This window comes from Rhipicephalus microplus, chromosome 7 (genome assembly GCF_043290135.1).
Source record: "Rhipicephalus microplus isolate Deutch F79 chromosome 7, USDA_Rmic, whole genome shotgun sequence".
Taxonomy (NCBI): domain Eukaryota; kingdom Metazoa; phylum Arthropoda; class Arachnida; order Ixodida; family Ixodidae; genus Rhipicephalus; species Rhipicephalus microplus.
In genome coordinates, this window is record NC_134706.1 from 83,441,059 (window position 1) to 83,459,397 (window position 18,339).

At 43.6% G+C, this 18,339-nt stretch overlaps 1 protein-coding gene across 4 annotated transcripts in view; it reads right to left on the reverse strand.

The window, feature by feature from the left end:
* Positions 1 to 9,210: 9,210 nt before the first annotated feature.
* Positions 9,211 to 18,339, reverse strand: part of LOC119179777 (uncharacterized) — a 43,214-nt gene continuing 34,085 nt past the window's right edge. For all 4 annotated transcript variants that reach the window (XR_012884970.1, XR_005110872.2, XM_075869374.1 and 1 more), the window contains 2 exons: positions 13,596 to 13,704; positions 9,211 to 9,482 (listed from right to left, as the gene is read on the reverse strand). Coding sequence is in view for 2 of the 4 variants with exons in the window: in XM_075869374.1 (XP_075725489.1) it covers positions 9,386 to 9,482; positions 13,596 to 13,704 (206 nt within the window). In the remaining 2 variants the exon portion in view is untranslated. The remainder of the gene's footprint in view (positions 9,483 to 13,595; positions 13,705 to 18,339) is intronic.

Below are 18,339 nucleotides of genomic sequence, written 5' to 3' on the forward strand. Positions count from 1 at the left end.
TCCATTTCCGTTATGAAACACTAGGAACCGTTGGATAAACATCTGCTTGGATCATCTTACGTGGTATGCCAAAACCACAGCCATTACCTCTTCTACCGCTGCTTCCGTGGCAGGCATCTTGCTCCACTCCACGGTCCTTCGCCATGGCCCACCACGTGTTATTATGACCGTGGCCACTAGTTCAATGACCGTGGCCACTAGTTCACTGCTGATGCCATTGAAGAATTACTTCGCAAAAGCATGACGCAATGCCGTCAATCCACACCGTATCATCCACAGACAAATGACCTCGTTGAACAGACAAACATAACGCTGACCAACATGCCTGCATGTACGTTTCCCCCGATTGCAAGAACTGGGATGACGTGCTGCCTTTTATCACGTGCGCGTTCAACACGGCGAAACATGAAACAACGAACTTTAGCCAATTTTATTTGTTGTACGCCAGGTTGCCACTAAGCCCTCTGTACGCTTTTTTTTTACCCTTTCTTCTACGCAATCACGATTCTGTATCGAACTTTTTGTGCTTCACGGAAGACTCCCATCTAATCACTCTTCTTCGGACTCTGGCCTCTCAACGTCGTTGGAAAGAACGATACGATCACCATCACGAACCAGTATCATTCGAAAAATGTGACTTGGTGTTGCTTTGGACACCGCAACGCAAGCGTGGATTGTGTCAAAAGGTTGTCACGATATCTAGGTTCATTCGTGGTTTTGAGCGTCTCAGCCAGCTCAACTACCCAATAGGTCGTCATTTGTCTAATGTTCGTCGATCGAGCAGAACGCAGCTCACTCACATGGCTCGCATGAAAGCTTTTTACCCTTCTTATGAATCATAACTCGCCCTACTTGCTTCGTCTGCTTGCGTGGAATTGTGATGAACATGTGAAAGGCAAAGCAGAGAAAAAGGGGAAGACAAAAAGGCTTGGCAAGAATGCAGTGCGCTACCGTGAGTGACTATCGCTTACCTCTTGTAAATAAAACCATTTCATAACAACTCGCAGTAACAATATCAAATGTTCGGGCCGTCTTTCTATCAAGGAAGTGATGCCGGCTTTTTGAACTCCAAAAACAAACATTTATTAACATGGGCAGATCTGCGCAAAAGCTAAACGATACATTATTGCGAGCACACACACTGCCCGCAATGCCCTTTTTGCGTGCACCGCGGTTCGTGGCCGAGTGTCCCGGATCCACTATGGCTGCCACTTTTAAAGCCCGTGCGTGGTCCACGCACATCACTGAGGTGCACCACGTGTCACGCCAGTTGCTTGAAGGGCGTGATTCTCACACATGCTCCCTTGTGAAGAAAGAGTTTGCGTCGTCGCCTTCGTAGTCGTTCAAGGGATCGTTTTTGTCTTCGGCCGCCGCTCACGTGGTCCTTGCTACTGATCACGGTGCTACTGATGTAGGGATCAGCTGCGACGTTGCTCTTGTTGTCGCCGCCTAATTTGGTAACAGTCATCAATGTGACCACTACTGATGCATTATTACCATCCGTGGAATTGATTTAATAGCGGTCTTGCTTTTTTGTTTTCGTGCTATTGGTGTGGTTCTCGAGCCTGCCCCCACGGTAGCTCCACTGAGCTTCATCGATTCTCCAAGTGCCGTACCACTCGCCGGTGGCCCGCGGAAGCCTCGGAAGCTTCGTTGCTGCCGCCGAAAAAATGGCGCCTATGTCCCTACAGCCTGCGCTTGAACATTTACCTTCAATGTTTCAGTCAGCTTTAAGCATCAAATTTTTTATTCTTTAGTTACTTTCTGAAGAACCTCTAACCTTGGAAACTGCATTTTTAAAACAGATGTGCCGAATAGCATTACGGAATTCCACAAGCTGCATAAATCTCACTTGTAAGACAATGTCTTACAGAGAATAACAATGAGGTGCAATTTGTCAATTGCTGTTACCTATTTCAAGTAAGGTTTCTTGAAAAATAAACCTTTAATTCACTGTACGCTTTAGTAAAACGAAACAGTGAGCAGAGCGTACCCAGCACAAATTGCTGCGTTTGGATTAACAAGGAAAAGAATTTTTTAAAGGCCTTACGCAAACATCTTTTCGGTATGTAGCTGAATATGTCATTTCAATTGGGCACTGGGCGTTGGAGAGAGCTGAAGTAAAATATTTAAAATGTTTTTAAGACGCGCAGGCAGGGGCTCAAGTGTACTTGTGAATTGCCAAAGAATGGTGCATTATGGATTTTGGAGTCGTTATTAGCACGTAAACCAGAGCATGTTGGATAGTCACACAATCTTCAATTACAATGCCTCCTTAACTACGTTTCAGCGCATTGCAAGACAGGCGAGGCCTATTTTTATTGCGATAGCACTTATATGGACCCTATCGACGGGATTTCGCCGCCGGCGTGGGCGTCGGCGTCGACGTCGGCGTCGATATTACGCACCATATATGTATACGTATCTATATATATGAAAACACAAGAAAGAAAAAAACTCCGGCGTGCTAAATCTAACGTGGGACCCCCACGTCGTGAATGTGAGGCGTTAGCCACTGAACCACCGAGAGGTACCTGATTCAACGTTCAAACGGCAAGCTATTCAGATCTACCACTTACCACTGTTGGCGGGCATCTAGGGGGGGGGGGGGAACTACCGTGTTTTCAGCATTAACAGCAAGATGTCGCCGTGAGCGCGTCGTTGCTCTTATCTCTCACACGTACTTTGGCCCACGTAGAGAATAAGGGGTGTACACTCACGCATCCTTATCTTGCAGTGGGGAGAATCGTACGTCTTGGCTAGCCTTTGAGTTTCGTCGGATCGATTCTGCTGCAATTACCAAGCGCACAAAAGTCACTGCAATCGTTGCACAGCCATCGTTTGTGAAAAGGGTGTGCTTTTCAGACACAGCTAAGTAACAACTGAGACGCTTATTGGCGTTATTCTGTGCCTATGAGTACGTTTCATGCGCGCTTTGTGCGTGAGAAACGCGGGGCACCTTTCGATCTGCTGGCCATTCTGCGTGTGACCTTCCAATTTGTCGCTATCACGTTCATTGCTTCGCCGTTCTGGCGAAGCTAGGACTTTTTTTTCTGGGTTTTACTTTGCAAAGTAGTGTGCCATAAGCAGTAATGAAATCTCTAGCAGCCAAGTTGTTACATTTAAAAGTGCTGGTTTGGACGAGCATATACTGTGCAGATCGGCACAAAAGTTAATTCTTGGTTCACGATGTGCTCAACAGCCTTCGATTATTCTGATTGAACCATGTTGGCTTCGAAGAATGCAAAAACAAGCGAGTCTCAGTGCCTTATGTGCACAAAACGGTGCTAACAGGACGAATGTTGGTAGGTAGTACGGCTTCAAAATTGTGTTTTTGTGCCAAGCACACTCGGGAAATCGTGTGCCAAGCTGCATCGTAAACCATCTTGCAAAATCATCGGTTTGCTTGCATCATAACGCATGCTTCAATTTGTAGAGGCTAGAACACTCCACTTGTGTGCAAAAGGGGTCTATAAAAACGACGTACTACACTCACAGATTAAATATCAATGCTTGGAATGTGGTTACATGCCGCTGTTCTCTGTAACTGAAGTATTTTACAATTACAAGCATGATCTTACCACATGAATTGCTCTCCTCTGACTCTGAAGCTTTTTTTTCAACCAGAAGCATGGTTTTAAAAAAAAGTAATTCAAACTGTCCACAAAATAGTGGCTACTCTGGCTGATTGCTATTCCTTTTTAAAATAAGTATACTGTATTAATGCGCAGAACGAAGAAACTATATGTCTCAGGTTTGCGCAGTAAGAAGGTATATTTCTTTTTAAGAAAATGCTTTCCACATTTTTAACAAAAAGAAAAGTGCGTGCACCAGGTACCAATAGATTTTAGTGATTGTGAAGTCCTTCTTTGAGATAACCGACGACTACTTTACTGTCACATGCAGTCATGCATCGGTGAACTCACTCATGAGTTGTCCCACTCGGACTTACTCAGGCAAAGATCGAGCAGAGAGTCTGTGTGGGTGAGTCCGGGTGAGTAATATTTTGGTGACTGCGTTGAAGGCATTTCGGTTGAAGAAGCATTTTTGAGTGTAAGTCCGAGATAGCGCGGGTCAGGAAAGTTTTTTGGTCAGTCTAAATTCGACTGAGTCTACAGCACACGATTTATTTTTCGAGTGAGTCCCAGTGAGTTCCACTTTTGGTAGCAGGACTATAGTTCTATCTACTCACTTCAGCATTCCTATGAGCATTAGCTGGATTCACGTTTTTACTCACGTCTATCACAGGTATTCCCAAGCAGTGTCGTTCATACCCAGTTCAATATTTATTGATCAGACACATGAATTGCGTAGGCGGTTGGGGAGGGTATCAATTCTTTCTCTGTCAACTCATCCAGGGAACTTCTTGATGCATATATTCTATGTTGTCATCGCTTTCACGAAAAATGCCCTGGCTGGTTTTCCACCACTGATAACCCGTACTCACAGGTATTATATCAAAAGGCACCGAGATATCACTGGGTACGTGAGATATTGGTGTTAAAGAGCAATAACACTGTTGTAGAAAAACTTGTTCTTAGTCAACAAAATCATGAATAGAGTCACTCTTAATCACTTGAAAACAGATCGAGCTGTGAGTTTGCGATATTCTGATGAGTAATAGTTTGGTGAGTTTGAATCCGAGTGAGTCAGGTTAAGAAAACCTTTTGATGAGTCTGATTCTGAATGACTCGAAGGCGCAATACCTGTTTTTTAGGTGAGTCTGAGCGAGTTTCTCTTATATTTCTTGGTGTTCTCGGGTGTGCGAACATAAGCTTTTGTTTCAAAATAAACTACTTGCGAGTGCAGCTCTTATCCTATGATTTTTCGTCTTTCTTTTCTGCTTTGTCCTGGTAGGCTGTCTTAGAATGAAAATGAACTTTCACGCACTAGTTTGACAATCAGCTTTACTGAAAACAACATAGGCGAACGGGAGAGCCATGACATTGTTACCAGTCATTGTGTAAAGTGGCATGAAGATGAAAATGATCATCTGCCTTACTGAGACCACTCCCCGCACTCCTTCCTATTCAGCCAGCTATGTTGTTTTGTGCCCTGAAGCCAAGAAAGTTATGGCGTGTCATGTCACCGCCCTTTTCAATTCACTTCCTCACGTGTTTGCTCCCTACCATCTGGCACGCTGTTTATACAGTCTACGTCACAATGAGTACAGAATGGTTGCACCGCAAATATGAGTTACATCGTAGCGTATCGCAGTATTTCCAGTCCTATCAAGGTACTGCACGACGCAGAAAACGTGTTATCTATCCATACGTCTCTTTTCTTAAGTTACGCTTGTCAAATATGCTATGCTAAAACGAGTCCTTATTAGAAATCGTTCACTATTATGCAATACACAGGAATGATTCGCAAGGTAGCCTCCATAAACAAGCGCACAGCGTGCAAAAAGGTTTACCTTCGCTATTTCGTGCAACATTCTACTATAGGTGAAGAGGCTATTCACTCACTTGATACTTTTTTCTGTGAGAAAGTGTGCTACACAACAAAGAAATCATAATGACAGCTGGAACAGCGATATTCAAGATAAATTTGCGTAGACTAAGATGAATGATAATGAATTCTTTAGACACACTTTGAATAATACATAGCACAAGGAACAAGTATTTCACAAATATTGTTCTACAGTAGAAGCGCCTTTGGGAATTAAAATTCACAGCATTGTGAACTTGAGAAGAAAGCCCGGTAAACATTTCATAACAGCAATATTCAATTTGCCAGGCAACAAAAAAGGAACGTATAAAAGACAGATAGCTCCAAAAGATAAGAGTATGTAATGAAGTGCTTCTCTGAGTTCTTAAGGTTATTACCAACTGGACCCCTGGATCCATTCTCGCAGAGAAATTTTCGCGAAAGTGGCTGTAGTTTTGGTTTTGATGCAGTAACTCATATGCTCAGGAACCTGTCCCTTAAAATCATTTTTGGTGACACTGACTTGATGGTCTAATGACGACTCTCAAGTTTTTAACCGACAACAATCAAAGGGGTATCTACTGGCTGTATTTATAATTCTGTGCTAACTTTCTGTCAATGATGGGGCTGCAATTGGCCCCAAACTTTGAGCGCAATCATGTTTAAAGGTAGTTTAGTGACCTCGTAGCAACAACCTAAGGGCATTCTGCACCAGACACCCTAGCAACAATCTTCCGACAGCAAAAATGTGCGTAAGCCTTCTTCAACCATCTATTACCCGTGTCAGTATACCCTCTGGTAGCAATTCGTTGCAATTATTCAAATTTAGGCACCCTCATAAACACCCTGGTATCAGTTTTTTTCGCGAGTTATAAAGTTTACTATACCACAGCATCTGCGGATGCGCTTTTAAAAGGCCTTAGATAGCTTAGGCCACTGGCCCCTGATATTTCATCATAGTCGAAGTGCGACTGCCACAGCTGGGATCAAACTGCCATCTTTCAAGTCAGAAGCCACGGGTGCCGCATCCTCTGAGCCAGAGCGGCGGTGGCGGCCTCTGTAAGCATTCGAACACAGCGTACAAACACATGCCCCTCGGCAACGTGGAAATCAGTTGCCATTTGAAAACAATGCGATCTATAAGATGAGCAAGTGAGGACACATAGGCAAAAGATTACATTAAAGCACTTATTTTGAATACATTACAATACTGATATAAAATCTTCACTGCCCATTATAGACGCCCAATTCACTAACCATATAGAAGAATATAAGCTCACCATTATCCTCACCGCCAGCCTGACTATACGCCCACTGCAGGGCAATGGTCTCTCCCATGATCTGCAAATCAACCCAGTCTTGGGAATTCTATTGCCTCGTTATACCTGCAAATGTTTTAAACTTATCGGCCCGCCCAACCTTCTGTCTCGCCTTCGTGCGTTTGCCTTCTCTGGGATTCCAGTCAGTTATATTTAATGATCAGAGGTTATCCTGCCCTACGTGTTACGTGCCCGGTCCCTGTCCATTTCTTCTTCTTAATTTCAAGTATGATATCCTCAATCTCTGACCCACTCTGCTCTCTTCTTGTCTTTTAAAGTTGCGCCTATCTTCGTTTCTATAGCTCACTGCATCGTTCTTGATTTAAGCTGAGCCCACTTTGTAAGCTCCGAGGTTTCCGCTCCGTAGGTACGTATTGGCAAGATGCAGCTGTTATAAACGTTTTTCTTGAAGGTTAGTGGCAGATTACTAGTCATGATTTTAGAATACTTGCGGAAAGTGATCCACCCCGTGCTTGTTCTTCTAGTTACATCAGTTTCATGATTCGGCTACGCGGTTACTACCTGGCTTTAATAGACTTATTCCTTTACAACTTCCTTGCACCGCCGTGGTGGTCTAGTGGCTAAACTACTCGGCAGCTGACTCGCACGTCATGGGATCGAATTCCGGCTGCAGCGGCTGCATTTCCGATGGAAACCGAAATGGTGTAGGTCCATGGGCTCAGTTTTGGGTGCACGTTAAAGAAACCCAGGTGGTCAAAATTTCCGGAGCCCTTCATTACGGTGCCTCTCACAATCATATGATGGTTTTGAGACGTTAAACCCTACATATTATCATCTTTTACAACTTCTATCGTCTGTCAACCTATAGCAAAGTGCAGTTTTCTGTCGACTCTGTTGCACATTACTTCAGTTTTGTACATGATAATTTTCAAACCTACTTTTTTGCTTTCTGTGTCCAGTTCTGTAATCATGAGCTGCAAATAATCCTCTGAGTTACTCATCAAGACAACGTGATCAGCGAATTGCAATTTGCTAAAATAGTTTCCGTTAACGTTTATTCTAAATTCTCCTCAATCTAGGGTCCTGAAAACCTCTTGTAAACACGCGCTGAATAGAATAGGAAGGATCATGTCCCCCTATCTTACGCCCTTGTTTATTGGGATTCTGTCGCTTTCTTTATGGAGAGTTATGGTGGTTGTGAATCTACTGCAGATTTTTTCCAGTATGTTTATGTAGGGTAATACGATGCCCTGATTTCATAGTGCCTGCATTACTACTGATATCAATTTTTTGCCTATCCACAAGTTTGCCTTGGCAGCTTTTAAGCTTCTGTTGATTATTACCACCTGCTGAATTCTGTTCATATTATACATTCTCACGTCGCCCACCTTGCGCGTATTGAATAACTTCCAAAGCTCCACTAGCTCTACTTTGTCGGCTGCATGTGAGCTTTTGATGGTTTGTAGTCTCTTAAGACTTTCGCCTCCTGAGATATTTTGCTAGTGTTCTGGCTAATGACTGTACATCCAACTTCCATTGCACTTTCTTTGAAGATACTAGCAAGATTATAGTTCATTGTGCCAACGCTAACGTCGGTTACCTCGTTTAGGCCCTCGAGTCTTTTCTCAAGCGAGATCATATATTTCTGTGCTTTTGCACTCACCACTAGTTGATTAATTTGTTTTTTGCGTATCAGATTTGTCTTTGCTTTTTTTAATATGGAACATGAGCTCTTGCTATTTTAAGGTCACTGAAATGAATCTCGTCAACTACTTTTACGTCCATTACAATGCCTTAATGTGCACACAGAATGAAGTCTATATAACTTTTAGTTTTGCCATTAGGACTTCGCCATGTCCACTTGCGGTTGGCCCGTTTTCTGAAGAAGGTAAAGATCTGTAAATTATTACGGTCTGCGAACTCTACTGATAGCTCCACTCTGGTGTTTCTAGACCCGATGTCATGTTCACTCACTGCATGGTCTCCGGCCTGTTTCTTGCCTGCTTGGGTTATAATGTTGCCCATCAGAATAGCACACTGTAACTTTACTTTAATAATGACTGACTCTACGTTTTCATAAAAGTGTTCAACCAAACTACACATGCTGTGTTAAATAATTTTGTCCATGTCACGTGTTACAGTAGGCAACGTCAAAGCACAGTCGTCTACGTAGAGGACCACCGCCACTGCACTACAATAGGGCAATTCCTACGTGTACGTCATGCCCTCATTCTCTCGGCGCACACCGGCAAAAAGAAGAGAGAGCAGCATTCATCTTAAAATTTGACCAAGTTTCGCAGCGCGTAGCGTTGCGAATTTCAGCAGGTGTGATTTTGAACGCCCCTGTGTACGCATTGTGCTTGTCAGCTCAAAATTGTCAAACGTAGTGAGCGACCCTTTAAGACAGCACATACGTAGGCATTTTCGTAAATAAATACGTGTTGCCTCATTTTAAATCGCAACCAAAATCACAGAAATTCAGCTCAGTGATACAAGGAGATGGACATAAGGATCTTTATTTTTACAAAAGTATACATTGATAAAGTCAGAAGAATGTACCGCAAGATGGCCAAACTGTTTACATGCACACACGTAGGCAGATCGTTAGATGCGACCGTTACTTCTCTTTTAATCCTATGAAATAGTCGCTGGGGCGCGTTGTGTAGTCTTGCTTATTATTTGCACGTTCTAGTGAAATAGCAACAGTTTGGCCAAGTGGCATTTCGACGTGTGTAATTAAATTTTTCATCTTTAGGCTTTGCAAATGGGCATCTAGGCAAGTAAAAGAGAAGTGAAAGCATTCGTAAGTACATGTACCACACATCTAACCAAGTGTAACATTAAACATGGTGACATAGTGAAATGTACCAGCTACTTATACACCCGTCTTTCAATATGTTGGCGTACCTTTAGAGTGTACGCAATCTACAATGGTAGACTTAGTGGCAGTTCAATCACTTATTAGACTATATTTTATTTATCACTTTTACCAGCTATTGAAGCTTCATACCACTCCTAGGACAAGTACATCAGCTAAACTGCACTGCTCCGAGTTCCAATTACTTAAAATGATATAAGAATTCTCACAGTGTTGAAAAAAAGTCTATAAACAATCAATGACTTAGTCAACATATTGAATCAAACGCTAACGCTTCCTAATTAGGGAGACGAAAACTCATAATGGATGTCCGCAATAACATTATAGAAGCGCTCATAAAAACCAGCCAAGAATCAAGGTGAAAATACATGCAACGCTGTACATAGAAAAAAATCACAAATTTACCGGTCCTAGTATATATGTTACGCCATCGTGCCATCTGAATTTCAGCGGTATAGCTACAAGTCGTTCCTGCAGGAGCGATTTGCAACGTCCTGCTCTAGCGAAATAGGTTTCTAACGGCTTCTGCGTAGCTCGTCGTCTCGCAAGTTCTGGTTAAGAAAAGGTTCATACGCGAATGTATACATGGTAGGAATTTGGGCAAGTTGGAAATTATTCGTGAGGGGCAGCGCAAACAGGACATCAATGTTCAAAAAAACAGCGACATAGACACTGCTTAAAACTGAATGTTTATTAAAAATACGCCCAAAAATATACCTGAAAAGAAAAGACGAACATTAATACCGAATCTCCCTCCACAGACAAACACACAAACACACACACACACACACAATTAAAAAACAAAAACAGCAATATTGTCATGTGTGAAGTTTATAACTGCGCACCTTCCAGGCAGGTCACTTCCTGATCAATCTGAGAAATAGAAGGAAAGCTTGTACGCCCCTCTTTTTTTTCTTATTTCAAAAATATCCACAATTTTGCGAGTACAGCGCTGTTGTGCCTACTGAGCGTGGCTATACTTTACTCAGCTCGGGTGAGCAGCCGCACTGTCTGTATCGAATGGCAAGGGTCGACGACGGCACACTCTTCAGAAAGCCAGCATGCTCTCTCAAACGGATGTTAAGGGACCTTTACTTCTTTCTCTGTAGTCACTACCACATGACCGAGGTATAGTTTGCACACTACCGCGCAGTAAGCGAACTGTGTAGAGTGTTTTATTGAACATTCACTTTCCACAAAAGCCACCACTCTTTGTGGCACCTTTCTATAGAAGAAGCCGCACGCACTTCTGATCTTCCTGTCGCCACAAAAGGCGATACTGACATCGAAATGACTGTCCATCTCCTCCATGTTTTGGGAAGCAGTGAAAAGACGGAATTATACCAACTTTGCTCTGTCTTTCTAGAGGCAAAACCACTGCGTCGGGGCATTTTTTTTCGCTCTAGCTTCAAAAGGTGCAACAATAACTTCGAAACGAATGGACAGACGGTGGACGGATGGAGGAGAGTGCTAGTAGGGCCCCGACTGCCCATAGTCCTGGTGACTCTGACACACCAAGTGTGAACGCACCCGAAGCTGCTCTTTAATCTGCCCTGCTTCTCTTCATCTGGTGCTTCGAGCACCTACACAACAGACAGACAGCAGCGTCGAATTGGACTTGGTTAGTTCCGAGGTGCTTCCCACATAAATAAACCCGACGCCTAACCCAAGTACCCAAGCCAATCCCATTTCTTGTGTGATGTCAACGCAAAAAGGCAAAGCCTTGCTCCGACCTCCCTGACATTACATATCGGATGCCTTTCGATAGCTGTTTGCAAGTAATATGCCGTTATAACTGAAAAGCAGCGCACAAATCACAAGATACACATAAAAGAAACGCAGAGAGCGCTGGTGAGAAACATCGCGCACGGAAAGTGAGATTGGCTATCGCACTCATGATGGCACAAAGATTCGTAGACGAACACACAAAAGGTTTCGTTGTACATGAAATGTATGCAAGAGTGCACAAAGGTTGTTAGTAGGTTTTATATGATTAAAGAATTGTGTGCAAAACCACACGACACAAAGAAAGGAATGTCGTGCGTGGTATTCATCATAAGGGCTATGTGCATTTCACTTTTTTGTGGGCTGTGGTTTCTCGCTCCGTTCTTTATGCATGTACTACAAAAGGCGCATATCTCCAACCTCTTGCTTCCATTCCGAGTTTTTCATCCTTCCTGACGAGAACTAATAGACGGCAACTGCCTTCAGGCTCACAGTTAGCTATATTACTTGTAACAGGCCTATTCGGAAAGCTTTAGTTTGCGTAACACGACCAAAATAGTTGTGTTTTTTATATTTACCTGTTGTCTTTATATGTGAATTCATCCAAAATGGCATGCTATATTATGGAGTTTAAACATTGGTGCTGTTAAAGCTCGAAATAATGGCAGCGTTGCAGAAAACTCAGCAGGGACTGCGTCACGGAAATTGTGCGAAACCCACTATCGAGTACTACTGGTGAAAAGGAAATTGGAGAGTGTGAAGGGAGAGAGCAGGTTGAGTGAGAGGATAGGAGAGCGTTGAGTAAGAGGCTGTAGAGCAGGACCGCAGATAGTAAAGGCTAGTGAAGTTAGAAGTGCAGGGGCATGGAGCCTCAAAAGGGGATGGGGGCGTGCTTCAAGCTAAAACTGCTTGGTAAAAAAAAGGAAGAAGCACATGAGGAGGAGAGGAGAATATATAAATAAATATGAAAAAACACACTTCTTAGAGAACTGAACAAGAACGACTGGGCGAAGCTAGGTCCTAATGTCAAGAATGTCTACAGTGAAGTCGTCGACTGGTATGAAGAGTTTGCGCTTCTACAGTCGGTTGCAACCTTAGAATAAATCCATGATCCACCCCCAGTGCTGCGGCACACCTGCTATACATCTGTGCAACAAAACAACGATTTGCAATATCCGGTTTACCAATAAGCACATTTTCGCTGGTAATGCTAAGACGACGCTTATCATAAACTGAAAGTTCGTCGTTTCTTGTGGCGAATTTGGCCTGGGCGGGATGGTGACCGCTGTGGGGTAATTAGGCGAGGTAGCAGAACATGTGGGCATCACCAGTTGGGTATGAAGGTAAAGTAGCAGAACAAGTATTTACTATGGTATTATTCTCTTACTGCTCTGGTGTTATTTATTATGTATTGTTGCTATCGGCTGGAAAAAGAGTATATATATATTTATTCTTGGTATGGTCTGGGAAAGGACTATATCTGTATAGGCATAGCTGGCCATTTCTAGGCGTGGATTGGCTGGTACGCCAAAGAAGGCCGTACTGTTCCTTCAGGTTCGGTACCACCAGTAGGGAGTTACCATAATTCAATTTACAGTATTATCATAACTTATTGTTGCATCTGTTTCCTTTTGTGCGTTTTTGCTTTGTAACCAGTGCACCTTATATGTATGACAAGCTGGGATGAAAGAAAACACGCGGATGAAACTTCAGTTGAACATAATTGTGTTCTAATAAGCACAGTTCACTACTATAGTCCCTCCATGTATTCACTGCACCAGTATATTCACTTCAGTGCAATGTAGTCACGTGGCAATAATGAACAGATAAATGAACGTATTTAGTTTTTTTACTAGTTATTGTCTGCTAAAGCTTGTGAGAGATTCGCTTGTTTTGTACTTTAAGCTCTACGAAGTTACCAATTAGAAAACACACTGGAAGCAATCATGTATTTGGAAATGTGCATCATGAAATTTATGCGTACCTTAAAGCTACTACCATGCATATTTCGAGTACGCATAACAACATATTAACAATTCTACAAACAAATACTTATCGTCTTGAAACACCATGAAGATGATTCTCGCAAGAAATCTGAAAATAATAACTCCAATACTGGTTTGTGTGAACGGCGGCCATAAAAACCCAAAATAGAAATTTTTCCTCACAGTCGCATGATAAACAGTCATAACACTCTGCCCGCTTGCGCTTCGTAGAGACAGTAGTACTTTTTAAGCATTGCGCACGCTTCTGCACAAAACTTGAATAAAAGAATGACTTACGGTATAGGAACTAAGTGCCCATACCAGCAGTAAGCCCCAAGGCACCTACTGCTGCCAGTATCTCCTGTTTTCCCGTGCTGGATTGTGTTGTTTCCAGTAAAACAGGGCTCTACAGAGAAATCAACGGAGTTTCAGCATAAAAAAGTATACATAATGTTGCTAACATATTTGACTACTAAATACACATCATTCAACGTGTAATTGAGATACTTTCCCAACTTCAGGAATGCATACCCATTCTTACAAAAGCCTACAAGGAGCTTAGAACTTTTTTAAATAAAGTTATCCGAACATCAAGAAAGAACTTGAGGAGTGTGTGTCTTAATTACCGCGTTTGTTGCGGCAAACAAGGTATAAACAGGTATGCTTCTTGAGAAAAAATGTGTGGGTATTAGATTAATTTGCTACATTGAGCATAATATAAATATAGTTGGTTCTACTGCATATTTCTACGTGTAATTGAGTCAGCTGTCAGCACAGCTTGGTATAACTTATATGCGATTGAATATAAACTCATCGCCATGTTATTAATGTAACGAATATAACATGTGTGTGATATGGTGATTTCCAACAACATATTGCATCGTGTGGCTGTTCTTTCGATGTTTTACAACACTCTTCGACACCGCCCTTTGACGATACCAAGATGCATTGCAAGTTCTAGTAAGGTAAATGTCAGAATTCGGAAGCGTACATGCAAGTAAACATTACAGTTCCGTAATTTTTACAAGCTGTCAATGTGCAATAACTTTAGTCTAACACGACAAATGCTCCCAAAACTGGCACTGAAGCGTTCGTCAATCACGGTTGCGATTGTATAGTTCTAGTAAGGTAAACGTCAGAATTCGGAAGCCTATATGCAAGTAAACACCACAGTTCCGTAATTTTTACAAGCGGTCATCGTGCAATAACTTTAGTCTAACACAACAAATGCTCCCAAAACTGGCACTGAAGCGTTCGTCAATCACGGTTGCGACTGTATACTAGAGCGAATTTTAAAATCGGCTTATTTGCTTTTTTCTGTTTGATCGAAGCACAGTATAGTTGCTGGCAATTTTTGTTCCCACAAGATTCACCCTGAATGTCTTGTCTCGCCTCCTCATGACCCTTTTGACTTCACGGGTTGCCATTTTCTTTCCATCGCAAAAAAAGAAAACGCTTCGCAAAAACTACTTTCAGCAATATACGACACAGGCAGTTGCACATCTTTTTGGACTCATTGTTTTGAAAAAATGAGCACCAATTTTAACTGCACAATATCAAAACCTGTACAACTTGAGGTTATAGCAGCTTTTCTGAGTTCTGCATCTATCTATCTATCTATCTATCTATCTATCTATCTGCCTATCTATCTATCTATCTCTATCTATCTATCTATCTATCTATCTATCTATCTATATATCTGCGAGTCTCTCATTCTGGTTATCATCTCGTGGTTTCACATGTCTCAACTGAGACCCTCCTTGCATCATGACACACAGCATGGCTCGTCCTTGCTCAGAGCCCGGCAGTAAGAGGTGTAGACATGCTCAGCATATTATTGATATTGCCAAAGAAGACGATGCTACCATACTACGTTAAGATTCCTCATTCCCCTCTAGCTACCTGTTAGAAGTGGCGAATGGCATCCTTACTTTGTTTACACTGCTATCAACATTTGTTTGTGAGTTGAAATGTTTTCGCTTGCTGGGAATCGAACCCGGCATAGACGTATTAATGAACGGACGGACAGATGCATGGACTGACGGACGGCGCGGAGTATCATGTATTGTGCTTTGATATAGTTGAATACACATGCCTGTTGTTTGCACATATGTCTTAGCTTTTTGTTCGGCAAGTCTTCAGCTTCAGTTTAGGTTTCGTGGCGTGTGGTGGACGCCAAGTAAGTCGACTCTGCCTGTCTATATCTGCCTTCTATTTTTCTGTTTTTGTTACGTGTGCTAGAAGGAAACTTACTGAAGATGAGCTGCCAACAAGCCCGCATCAAATCTCTCGTGAGCTCTGAAAACTGGCGTATGGAGCGTTTTTTTGAATGAATGCATTGAATAAGTATGATGATCCCAGCAGAAATCGAGCTATCAAATATTCTACCAGAGAGCCAAGCTAGGTCTCGGATCTACTTATCAAGGAGACCGTAATGTTCTTAAACCACTTATTGCGGTCGCAGTGCTCAATATTCACACTTATGAACAGTACATACATACTTCTATCATACAGCCGTGATGACGGGTTAACGACAATTGTTGTCAAGTACCATCCACTGAAGCTCATTTATCTTGCAGCGTCCAGGGCGACCAACCTCGTTGACAGAAGCGCTGCATATCAACCTACTGCTTCTGGGGTTTTGAATACTCATGTTGCTGTTGGCATCGTTACCCAACAGTAAACATGCCACTGTTCGAAACATGTCTGATCGTAAAACATTGGTACATATGTTTAGCGTCAATTCGTAACGTATTGCTGAATAAAAATTTAGATCACTGTCGACTTCCCTCTGCATGCTTCGCATGACATTGTAGCGCCCTCGTTTACATTGTAGCGCCCTCATTGTAAACATTGACATTGTAGCGCCCTCATTGTAGCGCCCTAGGTTTACGAGCTGTCATCCGGGCAGACCTGCAGTGCTCAACAGCAGAGCTGGTGTATGGCACTTCTCTACGGCTTCCGGGAGACTTCTTCACGTCAACGAAGCTACCAGACCAGCCACAGCAATTCCTACAGCGCCTCCTCGACTGCGTTCAAGACCTCCGGCCCACTCCACCCAGACCTTCCGAACACAAGACCATATTCGTCCACCCTGATCTGGCCACTGCAACACATGTTTTCGTGCGCCACGACGCGGTCAGACCACCTTTAACACCAGCCTACGACGGACCATTCCGCATCCTTCACCGCACCGCCAAAACTGCCACTCTACTTCAGAACGGCCGTGAAGAGACAGTCAGCTTGGACCGACTCAGGCCGGCGTACCTGGAGACCGCCCTAGAAAGCCTCTCATCTACGACTGATCTTCCGTTGGAACACCACAAACGGCATGTCACATTCCGACTTCCAGTCTACACGGGGGGCCATGTAGCGCCCTCGTTCGGGTGGCGCGCAAACCGAAGAGCGCGCGATGGCGACGGAGGAAAATAAAGAAGGCGCTAGGCCGTGGCACGTGAAGCCACGGCTCGCGTTCCTGGCTGGCATCGGTTATCGTTCAGGCGTGTCTTTCTTTCACTCCTGTGGCATAAGCCTACAACATCAATTCCCAAGGTACTCAAGAACTGCTGAATTCGGTTAGCGTGTGAGGTAAATAAAAACCTTGTTTTTCTCTGTTTAGATTATTACCATCGTTAGGCTGGACTTACGTGATAAACACCATGGCCACACTGTATTTTGTTCTATTTTTTTAGAATATGTACGTTTATTTCGTGAACCAGTCTGAAATCTCGTCCTCCCGTAGAAGCAAGTGAAAAAGCTACAGAGTCAGCATTTGACAAAGTGAAGCCTACATTTTTTTATATACGCGAAATTTCTCACCAAATGAAATTAGGGTTTCTGAGGAATAAAGCAGCAACCAGGAAAATTCCTATCAATAATCCACGAAAAGTGACTATGGGCTCAGGTCAGTAACTCACGATTCTTGCGCCACAGGCACTTGCACGGGAGGCGTTCAAGAGCGACCTAATATTTGTGGCTCCCTGTAGTACCACTTTGCCGTCGACTAAAAGAAAGTCACAATGCCTCTACACGACTTCGTTTTAAGCACAGCGAGCGAGCAACGAATTCGCCCTTTTGCTGCATGCACAGCACGTGTCGTTATTGCTGACAATATTTATGTCGTCGATTTTGTAGCGCTCCCGCAGTGTTCCCATGACATTATATTAGGCTGGGACTTTCTCTGCACTCATCATGCCGTCATCGACTGTGCTCGCGCGGAAGTGGAGTTCGCGCCGTTATGCGACGCTGCTTCACTCGACTCGTCCCTTTCACCTGCAAAAGTTTTCGTTGCCGCCGACACTTCGATACCCCCGTTCTCGTCCGCCCTAGTTCCGCTTTCCTGTGACGTCTATAGTGGCTCAACTGTTCTTTTTACGCCTTCTGAAACCGCTGTTCGCCGCAAGTGCTTCCTGATTCCTTTCGCCGTGCTGAATATTCACGATGGATCAAGAGCAATTTATGTATCAAATCCGTTTCCCTCGCCTTCCAAGTTACTGTGCGGAGAGTGCTTGGGCTTTGCCGATGACATTGATGCCTCGAGTGCACGTGTAGTTCCAGACCACTCGACTACGCTACCTATTGACGCTGTTGATTGTTGCGCGTCATCCTCTTCCCCATGATTCACCGACGCAATTTCGCGCTGCATCGACACCAACCTTACGGCTCAGCAGCGCACCGACATCATCGCCCTCCTCGAGCGCTTCCGCGCCAGCTTCGACCACCAGAAACTGACTTTGGGCCGTGCTTTTGCAGTATCTCACGAAATCGACAGCGGCCTTCACGCTCCTTTACGTCAGCGTCCGTATCAGGTATCAGCATCTGAGCGTCGCATAATCGCGGAACAAGTTGACGAGATGTTGAAGCGAGGTGTTATTGAGCCCTCTAGCAGCCCGTGGGCCTCCCCAGTTGTTGTAGTCAAGAAAAAGGATGGCTCAATAAAATTCTGCGTCGACTACCGCCGGTTGAATAAGATCACGCGCAAAGATGTTTACCCGCTACCTCGCATAGACGATGCCCTTGACTGCTTACAAGGCGCGGAGTT